At 49.6% G+C, this 12814-nt stretch overlaps 1 protein-coding gene across 3 annotated transcripts in view; it reads right to left on the reverse strand.

Moving 5' to 3' along the window:
- Nucleotides 1–12814, reverse strand: part of LOC139373667 (serine/threonine-protein phosphatase 6 regulatory ankyrin repeat subunit A-like) — a 53138-nt gene that overhangs the window by 15381 nt on the left and 24943 nt on the right. For all 3 annotated transcript variants that reach the window (XM_071114489.1, XM_071114488.1, XM_071114490.1), the window contains exons 3-11: nucleotides 12687–12765; nucleotides 9844–9914; nucleotides 9523–9723; nucleotides 9334–9421; nucleotides 8960–9102; nucleotides 6509–6616; nucleotides 6328–6432; nucleotides 3822–3900; nucleotides 3615–3729 (exon numbers count right to left, since the gene is read on the reverse strand). In XM_071114489.1, coding sequence (XP_070970590.1) covers nucleotides 3615–3729; nucleotides 3822–3900; nucleotides 6328–6432; nucleotides 6509–6616; nucleotides 8960–9102; nucleotides 9334–9421; nucleotides 9523–9723; nucleotides 9844–9914; nucleotides 12687–12765 — 989 coding nt within the window. The remainder of the gene's footprint in view (nucleotides 1–3614; nucleotides 3730–3821; nucleotides 3901–6327; nucleotides 6433–6508; nucleotides 6617–8959; nucleotides 9103–9333; nucleotides 9422–9522; nucleotides 9724–9843; nucleotides 9915–12686; nucleotides 12766–12814) is intronic.

Genomic DNA, 12814 nt, shown 5'->3' on the forward strand with positions numbered 1-12814 from the left:
GCTGCATTAGATGACCTGGCCTCCACTATCACCCAACCTCAACCCAATTGAGATGGTTTGGGATGAGTTGGACTGCAGAGTGAAGGAAAAGCAGCCAACAAGTGCTCAGTATATGTGGGAACTCCTTCAAGACTGTTGAAAAAGCATTCCAGGTGTAGCTGGTTGAGAGAATGCCAAGAGTGTGCAAAGTTGTCATCAAGGCAAAGGGTGGCTAATATATTTTTATTTGTTAAACAGTTTTTTGGTTACTACATGATTCCATATGTGTGTTTCATAGTTTTGATGTCTTCACTATTATTTTACAATGTAGAAAATAGTAAAAATAATGAAAAACCCTGGAATGAGTAGGTGTGTACAAACTTTTGACTGGTTTTGTATATATACACTACCGTTCAAATGTTTGGGGTCACAGAAATGTCCTTATTTTTGAAAGAAAAGCACATTTTTTGTAAATTGAAATAACATGAAATTGATCATAAATACAGTGTAGACATTGTTAATGTTGTAAATGACTATTGTAGCTGGTAACAGCTGATTTTTAATGGAATATCTACATAGGTGTACAGAGGCCCATTATCAGCAACCTTCACTCCTGTGTTCCAATGCCACGTTGTGTTAGCTAATCCAAGTTTTTCATCTTAAAAGGCCAATTGATCATTAGAAAACCCTTTTGCAATTATGTTAGTACAGCTAAAAACTGTTGTTCTGATTAAAGAAGCAATAAAACTGGCCTTCTTTAGACTAGTTGAGTATCTGGAGCATCAGCATTTATGGGTTCGATTACAGGCTCAAAATGGCCAGAAACAAAGACTTTCTTCTGAAACTCGTCAGTATATTCTTGTTCTGAGAAATGAAGGCTATTCCATGCGAGAAATTGCTAAGAAACTGAAGATCTCATACAACGCTGTGTACTACTCCCTACACAGAACAGCACAACCTGGCTCTAACCAGAATAGAAAGTGGGAGGCAAGTTCAGCCGTTTCCAGCTACAATAGTCATTTCCAGCATTAACAATGTCTACACTGTATTTCTCTCATCAATTCGATGTTACTTTAATAGACAAAAAAAAATAGCTTTTCTTTCAAAAACAAGGACATTTCTAAGTGACCCCAAACTTCTGTAGTGTGTATCCATCTATCGATATACAGTGCATTCGGAAAGTATACAGACCCCTTACCTTTTTACGTCACAGCGTTATTCTAAAATGGATTACATTTTTTTTTTTTATCTCAAACTACACACATAATGACAAAGCAAAAACAGGGTTTTTAGAAATGTTTGCAAATGTATTAAAAATAAAAAACAGAAATGCCTTATTTACATAAGTATTCAGACCCTTTGCTATGAGACTCAAAATTGACCTCAGGTGCATCCGGTTTCCATTGATCATACTTCAGATGTTTCTACAACTTGATTGGAGTCCACCTGCGGTAAATTCAATTGATTGATTTTGGAAAGGCATACACCTGTCTATATAAGGTCCCACAGTTGACAGTGCATTTCAGAGCTAAATCCAAGCCACGAGGTCAAAGGTATTGTCCGTAGAGCTCTGAGACAGGATTGTGTCGAGGCACAGATCTAAGGAAAGACACAAAAAAAATATCTGCAGCTTTGAAGGTCCCCAAGAACAGTGGCCTCCATCATTCTTAAATATAAGAAGTTGGGAACCACTAAGACTCTTTCTAGAGCTGGACTGAGCAATCGGGGAAGAAGGGCCTTGGTCAGGGAGGTGACCAAGAACCTGATGGTCACTCTGACAGAGCTCCAGAGTCACTCTGTGGAGATGGGAGAACCTTCCAGAAGGACAACCATCTCTGCAGCACTCCACCAATCTGGCCTTTAAAGTAGAGTGGCCAGACTGAAACCACTCCTCAGTAAAAAAAAAGGCACATGACAGCCCTCTTGGAGTTTGCCAAAAGGCTCCGAAAGGACTCGAAGACCACGAGAAACAAGATTATATGGTCTGATGAAACTAAGATTGAACTCTTTGGCCTGAATGCCAAGCGTCTAGAGGAAACCTGGCACCATCCCTACAGTGAAGCATGGTGGTGGCAGCATCATGTGTGGGATGTTTTTCAGCAGCAGGGACTGGGAGACTAGTCAGGATCAAGGGAAAGATGAACGGAGCAAAGTACAGAGAGATCCTTCATGAAAACTTGCTCCAGAGCCCTCAGGACCTCAGACTAGGGCGAAGGTTCACCTTTCAACAGGACAACGACCCTACGCACACAGCCAAGACAACGCAGGAATGGCTTCAGGACAAGTCTCTAAATGTCCTTGAGTGGCCCAGCCAGCGCCCGGACTTGAACTTGATCGAACATCTCTGGAGAGACCTGAAAATAGCTGTGCAGCGACGCTCCCCACCCAACCTGACAGAGCTTGAGAGGATCTGCAGAGAGGAATGGGAGAAACTCCCCAAATACAGGTGTGCCAAGCTTGTAGCGTCATACCCGCGAAGACTCGAGGCTGTAATCTCTGTCAAAGGTGCTTCAAAAATGCATTGAGTAAAGGTTCTGAATACTTACGTAAATGGTGATATCATTTTTGTTATTTGCTGAAATGTCTAAAAACCTGTTTTTGCATTGTGATTGTGGGGTATTGTGTGTAGATTGATGAGGGAAAAAAACTTTAATCCATTTTAGAATAAGGCTGTGCCGTAACAAAATGTGGAAAAAGTCAAGGTGTCTGAACACTTTCTGAATGCACTGTATATACACTTAACACAAATATAAACACAGCATGCAACAATTTTAATGAGTTGCTGTTCACAGAAGTAAATCAGTCAATTGAAATAAATGTATTAGGCCCTAATATATGGATTTCACACGACTGGGCAGGGGTGCAGTCATGCGTGGGTCTGGGAGGACATAGGCTCACCCACTTGGGAGCTAATTCGTTTTTCTCCCCAAAAAAGGTCTGTATTACAGACAGAAATACTCAGTTTCATCAGTTGTCCAGGTGGCTGGTCTCAAGACAATCTTGCAGGTGAAGAAGCCGGATGTGGAGTTCCTGGGCTGGCGTGGTTACACTTGGTCTGCGGTTGTGAGGCCGGTTGGATATACTGCCAAATTCTCTCAAACGACGTTGAAGCCGGCTTATGGTAGAGAAATTCACATTCAATTCTCTGGCAACAGTTCTGGTGGTTATTCCTGTAGTCAGCATGCCAATTGTACTCTCCTTCTAAACCGGAGACATCTGTGGCATTGTGTTGTGTAACAAAACTTAACATTTTAAAGTGCAGTTGTGTAATGATCATGCTGTTTAAACCTTCCTACAATTGAGGAGTAGAAAAACATTGCCTGTTCCGATGAATCCCGTTTCCTGATGAATCATGCTGACAGGCAGTGTGAGAATATGGCTTAAGTAGCCTGAGTCCATGGATCCATGTTGCCTGGTGTCAACAGTACAGGCTGGTGGTGGTGTAATGGTGGGGAATATTTTCCTGGCACACGTTAGGTCCCTTGGTCCCAACTGAGCAATGTTTGAACACCACATAGTATCTGAACATTGTTGCTGACTAGGCTCATCCTTTCATGGCTACAGGGAGGTCCGACACAATAATAGATGGGTGTACCTAATAAACTGGCCACTGAGTGTATTTGTGTGTGTCTTACTTGGCGGTGTTGGCTCCGTGTGTGAGCAGAGTGTTGATCAATAACTGGTGTCCGTAGCGAGCAGCGATGTGAAGAGGAGAGTTCCCATTCTTATCCTCACAGTCCACCTCTGCACCTGCACAGACAGACAAAGAGCAAATAGTAGGGTGTTTGAAATATTAATAGACCAATAGCAGTGTGTGTGTGGTGTTTTGGGGCGGGCCTCACCGTTTTGAATGACAGCCTGAGAACGAGAGAACCTTCCATGGACGGCTGCCATGTGGAGAGGGGTCTTCCCATCCTTACTCTGGAGTGGGGAAAGAGAGAAAGAAAGCAAGATATTTCATTCTGTTTGTCAGAAGAGTTAACTATTAGCTGTGATGTTCAGGACTGGGTGATGTTCCCTGTGTTATAAACCTCCCTATTCAGATCAGGACTGGGTGATGTTCCCTGTGTTATAAACCTCCCTATTCAGATCAGGACTGGGTGATGTTCCCTGTGTTATAAACCTTCCTATTCAGATCAGGACTGGGTGATGTTCCCTGTGCTATAAACCTTCCTATTCAGATCAGGACTGGGTGATGTTCCCTGTGTTATAAACCTTCCTATTCAGATCAGGACTGGGTGATGTTCACTGTGTTATAAACCTTCCTATTCAGATCAGGACTGGGTGATGTTCACTGTGTTATAAACCTTCCTATTCAGATCAGGACTGGGTGATGTTCCCTGTGTTATAAACCTCCCTATTCAGATCAGGACTGGGTGATGTTCCCTGTGTTATAAACCTTCTTATTCAGATCAGGACTGGGTGATGTTCCCTGTGTTATAAACCTTCCTATTCAGATCAGGACTGGGTGATGTTCCCTGTGTTATAAACCTTCCTATTCAGATCAGGACTGGGTGATGTTCCCTGTGTTATAAACCTTCCTATTCAGATCAGGACTGGGTGATGTTCCCTGTGTTATAAACCTTCCTTTTCAGATCAGGACTGGGTGATGTTCCCTGTGTTATAAACCTTCCTATTCAGATCAGGACTGGGTGATGTTCCCTGTGTTATAAACCTTCCTATTCAGATCAGGACTGGGTGATGTTCCCTGTGTTATAAACCTTCCTATTCAGATCAGGACTGGGTGATGTTCCCTGTGTTATAAACCTTCCTATTCAGATCAGGACTGGGTGATGTTCCCTGTGTTATAAACCTTCCTATTCAGATCAGGACTGGGTGATGTTCCCTGTGTTATAAACCTTCCTATTCAGATCAGGACTGGGTGATGTTCCCTGTGTTATAAACCTTCCTATTCAGATCAGGACTGGGTGATGTTCCCTGTGTTATAAACCTTCCTATTCAGATCAGGACTGGGTGATGTTCCCTGTGCTATAAACCTTCCTATTCAGATCAGGACTGGGTGATGTTCCCTGTGTTATAAACCTTCCTATTCAGATCAGGACTGGGTGATGTTCCCTGTGTTATAAACCTTCCTATTCAGATCAGGACTAAAGGTCTAAAGGTCTTATGGAAACTGTCCCTGAGCAACTTCCACCCAGAGGGGTTCAACTCTTCTCTCATCCCCCCCACCCTACCGCCCTGAGCAACTTCAACTCTTCTCTCACCCCCCCACCCTACCGCCCTGAGCAACTTCAGCTCTTCTCTCACCCCCCCCACCCTACCGCCCTGAGCAACTTCAGCTCTTCTCTCACCCCCCCCCACCCTACCGCCCTGAGCAACTTCAGCTCTTCTCTCACACCTCTCACCCCCCCACCCTAAGCAACTTCAGCTCTTCTCCCCCCCCCCCACCCTACAGCCCTGAGCAACTTCAGCTGTTCTCTCACACCCCACACCCTCCGTCCTGAGCAATTTCAGCTCTTCTCTCACACCTCCCACTCTGAGCAACTTCAGCTCTTCTCTCACCCCCCCACCCTACCGCCCTGAGCAACTTCAGCTCTTCTCTCACCACCCCCACCCTATAGCCCTGAGCAACTTCAGCTCTTCTCTCACCACCCCCACCCTATAGCCCTGAGCAACTTCAGCTGTTCTCTCACACTCCCCCCACCCTACCGTCCTGAGCAACTTCAGCTGTTCTCTCACACTCCCCCCACACTACCGTCCTGAGCAACTTCAGCTCTTCTCTCACACTCCCCCCACCCTACTGCCCTGAGCAACTTCAGCTCTTCTCTCACACTCCCCCCACCCTACCGCCCTGAGCAACTTCAGCTCTTCTCTCACACCTCCCACCCTACCGTCCTGAGCAACTTCAGCTCTTCTCTCACACCCCCCCCACCCTACCGCCCTGAGCAACTTCAGCTCTTCTCTCACACTCCCCCCACCCTATAGCCCTGAGCAACTTCAGCTGTTCTCTCACACTCCCCCCACCCTACCGTCCTGAGCAACTTCAGCTGTTCTCTCACACTCCCCCCACACTACCGTCCTGAGCAACTTCAGCTCTTCCCTCACACCTCCCACCCTACCGTCCTGAGCAACTTCAGCTCTTCTCTCACACCCCCCCACCCTACCGCCCTGAGCAACTTCAGCTCTTCTCTCACACTCCCCCCACCCTACCGCCCTGAGCAACTTCAGCTCTTCTCTCACACCCCACACCCTACCGCCCTGAGCAACTTCAGCTCTTCTCTCACACCCCACACCCTACCGCCCTGAGCAACTTCAGCTCTTCTCTCACACCCCACACCATATGTCCCACTACTACCCTGTTGGCCTAGGAGAAGTGTGTGTGTGTACCCTGATGTTGACATTAGCTCCGTTCCCAAGCAGTAGTTCCAGACACAGCGCCCCCTGGCGGGAACAGGCTGAGAAGTGCAGCGCAGACAGACCCCTCTCATTCACCTGTTAGAGAGAGATAAAGTTACAATGTACACACCAACACACGCACACCAACACACACACACACACAGATGTGTACCTGGTTGATGGAGGCTCCAGCCTCTATGAGTTCGTTGACCACCACATCCTGGCCATTATAACTGGCCATATGGAGGGCAGAGTTACCATAAATATTACCCTGGTTTATCTAGAGAGATGGAGGGAGAAGGCGGGGAGAGAGAGAGGGAGGGCGGGGAGAGAGAGAGGGAGGGCGGGGAGAGAGAGGGAGCGGGGAGAGAAGGAGCGGGAGAGAGAGAGGGAGCGGGAGAGAGAGAGGGAGCGGGAGAGAGAGAGGGAGCGGGAGAGAGAGAGAGGGAGCGGGAGAGAGAGAGAGGGAGCGGGGAGAGAGGGAGCGGGAAGAGAAGGAGCGGGAAGAGAAGGAGCGGGAGAGGGGAGAGAGAGGGGGAGCGGGGAGAGAGAGGGGGAGCGGGAGAGAGAGGGGGAGCGGGGAGAGAAGGAGCGGGAGAGAGAGGGGGAGCGAAGGAGCGGGAGAGAGGGGGAGCGGGGAGAGGGGGAGCGGTGAGAGGGGGAGCGGGGAGAGGGGGAGCGGGGAGAGAGGGAGCAGGGAGAGAGGGAGCGGGAGAGAGAGGGGGAGCGGGGAGAGAGGGAGCGGGAGAGAGAGGGGGAGCGGGGAGAGAGGGAGCGGGAGAGAGAGGGGGAGCGGGGAGAGAAGGAGCGGGAGAGAGAGGGGGAGCGGGGAGAGAGAGGGGGAGCGGGGAGAGAAGGAGCGGGAGAGAGAGGGGGAGCGGGGAGAGAAGGAGCGGGAGAGAGAGGGGGAGCGGGGAGAGAGGGAGCGGGAGAGAGAGGAGGAGCGGGGAGAGAAGGAGCGGGAGAGAGAGGGGGAGCGGGGAGAGAGGGAGCGGGAGAGAGAGGGGGAGCAGGGAGAGAAGGAGCGGGGAGAGAAGGAGCGGGGGAGAGAAGGAGCGGGGAGAGAAGGAGCGGGAGAGAGAGGGGGAGCGGGGAGAGAAGGAGCGGGAGAGAGAGGGGGAGCGGGAGAGAGAGGGGGAGCGGGGAGAGGGGGATTGGGAGAGAGAGAGGGAGCGGGAGAGAGAGAGGGAGCGGGAGAGAGAGAGGGAGCGGGAGAGAGAGGGAGCGGGGAGAGAGAGAGCAGGAGAGAGAGGGGGAGCGGGGAGAGAGGGGGAGCGGGGAGAGAGGGAGTGGGAGAGAGAGAGGGAGCGGGAGAGAGAGAGGGAGCGGGGAGAGAGGGAGCGGGGAGAGAGGGAGCGGGAGAGAGAGGGGGAGCGGGGAGAGGGGGAGTGCAAGGACAGAGAGACAGAGCGGGGAGAGAGCGAGAGAGACAGAGCGGGGAGAGAGAGCGGAGAGAGAGCAGGTGTGCGGGGAGAGACAGAGCGGGCGGGCGGGAGAGAGAGCGAGGGCGGGGAGAGAGAGCGAGAGCGGGGAGAGAGAGCGAGAGCGGGGAGAGAGAGCGAGAGCGGGGAGAGAGAGCGGGGAGCGGGGAGAGGGGGATTGGGAGAGAGAGAGGGAGCGGGAGAGAGAGAGGGAGCGGGAGAGAGAGAGGGAGCGGGAGAGAGAGAGGGAGCGGGAGAGAGAGGGAGCGGGGAGAGAGGGAGTGGGAGAGAGAGAGGGAGCGGGAGAGAGAGAGGGAGCGGGGAGAGAGGGAGCGGGAGAGAGAGGGGGAGCGGGGAGAGGGGGAGTGCAAGGACAGAGAGACAGAGCGGGGAGAGAGCGAGAGAGACAGAGCGGGGAGAGAGAGCGGAGAGAGAGCAGGTGTGCGGGGAGAGACAGAGCGGGCGGGCGGGAGAGAGAGCGAGGGCGGGGAGAGAGAGCGAGAGCGGGGAGAGAGAGCGAGAGCGGGGAGAGAGAGCGAGAGCGGGGAGAGAGAGCGAGAGCGGGGAGAGAGAGCGAGAGCGGGGAGAGAGAGCGAGAGCGGGGAGAGAGAGCGAGAGCGGGGAGAGAGAGCGAGAGCGGGGAGAGAGAGCGAGGGCGGGGAGAGAGAGCGAGGGCGGGGAGAGAGAGCGAGGGCGGGGAGAGAGAGCGAGAGCGGGGAGAGAGAGCGAGAGCGGGGAGAGAGAGCGAGGGCGGAGAGCGAGAGCGGGGAGAGAGAGCGAGAGCGGGGAGAGAGAGCGAGAGCGGGGAGAGAGAGCGAGGGCGGAGAGAGAGAGCGAGGGCGGAGAGAGAGAGAGCGAGAGCGGGGAGAGAGAGCGAGAGCGGGGAGAGAGAGCGAGAGCGGGGAGAGAGAGCGAGAGCGGGGAGAGAGAGCGAGAGCGGGGAGAGAGAGCGAGAGCGGGGAGAGAGAGCGAGAGCGGGGAGAGAGAGCGAGGGCGGAGAGAGAGAGCGAGGGCGGAGAGCGAGGGCGGAGGGAGAGAGCGAAGGCGGGGGGAGAGAGCGAAGGCGGGGGGAGAGGGAGAGAGAGAGAAACAGTTAGTTTGTGTATCTCAATAGACTTCTTTCTTTGCTATTAGGAGAGGATGAAATCAAATGATGTGTGTGTACCTGTACCCCCAGCAGGTATTGAATGATGTGTGTGTACCTGTACCCCCAGCCCCAGCAGGTATTGGACAGTGGTAGTCATCCCACTAGAGGCAGCGGCATGTAGAGGAGTATAAGAGTTCTTATCTTTACAGTCCATCTCTGCTCCACTAGACACCAACAACCTCACCACCTCCATATGACCTGGAGGGAGGGAGATGTAGAGAGAGAGGAAGGGAGGAGGAAATGGAGGGAGAGAGGGGAGAAAGAGAGCGGGTAAGAGTACATTTTGTTAGCATACCATTTCATACCATTTTGTTAGCATACCATTTTGTTTCTAGAAAACATCTAATCATCAAATCAAAATGTATTGATACAAGCGTTTTGACATTCTAATCCCTCTATAGTGTATAGCTCTGAGTGGGGGTGTCTTACCCATGTAGGCAGCCCAGTGGATGGCTCGCCTGTCTTTCTTATCAAAGGCGTCGATGTTAGCTCCTCTGGAGAGAAGCAGCTTCACCATCTGACACACACACACACACACACACACACACACACACACAGTGAAGTCATACTAGCCTCATGAAATGGCAACTAATACCTCTGTGAATGTGTGTGTGTTACCTCCAGGTGTCCGCTGAAGGCAGCATGGTGCAGGGCTGTGCGTCCACCCCGGTCCGACACATTGACGTTGCTAAGCAATGGGACGAGGGCCTCTGCAACACGGATAGCCTTGTTGTTGGCAGCAACATGGAGAGGAGTCTGCCAGTTCTTATCCCGCGCGTTCACATCAGCACTGTGTTTTATCAACATACACACTGCATCCTACACACACACACACACAAAGAAAGAGCATTGACATAATCACTGTTTCAACAAGACTGATGCAGCATGAGAAAGAGCATTGATGAAGGTGTGTGTGTGGTGTGGGTGACAGTCTGTTACCTCGCTGCAGGAGGCAACAGCTCGGTGAAGAGGAGTTAACCACTTATTGTCTTTAGCATTTACTCTGGCTCCTAAAAAAACACAGGGAGAGAAAACGTTAAGGGTTAACTTTCCTCTGACAGAGAGTGGGTGGGGACCCACGAGTTACTAGAGGAAACCCCCATGATCCTTTGAGAGGCCCATGTGTGTAAGGGGTTAAAATAGACCATCACATCACGTGATACTGTTCCATCACAACAAATACAGGGAAACAGCCTCCACATCTCTCTCCCTATCATTTCCTCTCCACGAATGGGTGATGTCAACATTGGCTGCTGTGACCAAATTCTCATACTAAGTCTTCCAATTTAATAGGCTTTTTAGGTATCTTAGTTTTATCAGGTATAACAGGCAGACAGGTATAACAAACAGGCAGACAGGTATAACAAACAGGCAGACAGCTATAACAAACAGGCAGACAGCTATAACAAACAAACAGGCAGACAGCTATAACAAACAAACAGGCAGACAGCTATAACAAACAGGCAGACAGGTATAACAAACAAACAGGCAGACAGGTATAACAAACAAACAGGCAGACAGGTATAATAAACAAACAGGCAGACAGGTATAATAAACAAACAGGCAGACAGGTATAATAAACAAACAGGCAGACAGGTATAACAAACAAACAGGCAGACAGGTATAACAAACAAACAGGCAGACAGGTATAACAAACAAACAGGCAGACAGGTATAACAAACAAACAGGCAGACAGGTATAATAAACAAACAGGCAGACAGGTATAACAAACAAACAGGCAGACAGGTATAATAAACAAACAGGCAGACAGGTATAACAAACAAACAGGCAGACAGGTATAACAAACAAACAGGCAGACAGGTATAACAAACAAACAGGCAGACAGGTATAACAAACAAACAGGCAGACAGGTATAACAAACAAACAGGCAGACAGGTATAACAAACAAACAGGCAGACAGGTATAACAAACAAACAGGCAGACAGGTATAACAAACAGGCAGACAGGTATAACAAGCAGACAGGTATAACAAACAGGCAGACAGGTATAACAAACAAACAGGCAGACAGGTATAACAAACAAACAGGCAGACAGGTATAACAAACAGGCAGACAGGTATAACAAACAAACAGGCAGACAGGTATAACAAACAGGCAGACAGGTATAACAAACAAACAGGCAGACAGGTATAACAAACAAAAAGACTGGATCATCATCCAAATGCTCTCTAGCAAACTTCAGACGGGCCTGGACATGTACTGGCTTAAGCAGGGGGACACGTCTGGCACTGCAGGATTTGAGTCCCTGGCGGCGTAGTGTGTTACTGATGGTAGGCTTTGTTACTTTGGTCCCAGCTCTCTGCAGGTCATTCACTAGATCCCCCCGTGTGGTTCTGGGATTTTTGCTCACCGTTCTTGTGATCATTTTGACCCCATGGGGTGTGATCTTGCGTGGAGCCCCAGATCGAGGGAGATTATCAGTGGTCTTGTATGTCTTCCATTTCCTAATAATTGCTCCCACAGTTGATTTCTTCAAACCAAGCTGCTTACCTATTGCAGATTCAGTCTTCCCAGCCTGGTGCAGGTCTACAATCATTTAAAAAATTCTACAATGTGATTTTCTGGATTTTTTTTCTCATTTTGTCTGTCATAGTTGAAGTGTACCTATGATGAAAATTACAGGCCTCTCATCTTTTTAAGTGGGAGAACTTGCACAATTGGTGGCTAAATACTTTTTTGCCCCACTGTATAACAGGCAGACAGGTACAGTATAACAGGCAGACAGATACAGTATAACAGGCAGACAGGTACAGTATAACAGGTACAGTATAACAGGCAGGCAGGTACAGTATAACAGGCAGACAGGTACAGTGTAACAGGCAGACAGGTATAACAGGTACAGTATAACAGGTACAGTATAACAGGCTGACAGGTACAGTATAACAGGCAGACAGATACAGTATAACAGGTACAGTATAACAGGCAGACAGGTACAGTATAACAGGCAGACAGGTACGGTATAACAGGCAGACAGGTACAGTATAACAGGTACAGTATAACAGGTACAGTATAACAGGCAGACAGGTACAGTATAACAGGCAGACAGGTACAGTATAACAGGCAGACAGGTACAGTATAACAGGCAGACAGGTACAGGTATAACAGGCAGACAGGTACAGGTATAACAGGCACAGGTACAGGTATAACAGGCAGACAGGTACACTATAACAGGCAGACAGGTACAGGTATAACAGGCAGACAGGTACAGGTATAACAGGCAGACAGGTACACTATAACAGGCAGACAGGTACAGGTATAACAGGCAGACAGGTACAGTATAACAGGCAGACAGGTACAGTATAACAGGAAGACAGGTACAGGTATAACAGGCAGACAGGTACAGGTATAACAGGCACAGGTACAGTATAACAGGCAGGCAGGTACAGTATAACAGGCAGACAGGCACAGGTACAGTATAACAGGTACAGTATAACAGGCAGACAGGTACAGTATAACAGGCAGACAGGTACAGTATAACAGGCAGACAGGTACAGGTATAACAGGCACAGGTACAGGTATAACAGGCACAGGTACACTATAACAGGCAGGCAGGTACAGTATAACAGGCAGACAGGCACAGGTACAGTATAACAGGTACAGTATAACAGGCAGACAGGTACAGTATAACAGGCAGACAGGTACAGTATAACAGGCAGACAGGTACAGGTATAACAGGCACAGGTACAGGTATAACAGGCAGACAGGTACACTATAACAGGCAGACAGGTACAGGTATAACAGGCAGACAGGTAAGATGTGTACCTGAGAGGATGAGGAGTTCGATGATGTCAGCGTCTCCTAGGTAGGCTGCAGCGTGGAGCGGGGTCCTTTTCTCACTGTCCTGGTAGAGACCAGAGCAGAAAGAAATGTCACACATTCAACTTTTATGT

Source organism: Oncorhynchus clarkii, chromosome 18, assembly GCF_045791955.1.
Source record: "Oncorhynchus clarkii lewisi isolate Uvic-CL-2024 chromosome 18, UVic_Ocla_1.0, whole genome shotgun sequence".
NCBI classification, from domain to species: domain Eukaryota; kingdom Metazoa; phylum Chordata; class Actinopteri; order Salmoniformes; family Salmonidae; genus Oncorhynchus; species Oncorhynchus clarkii.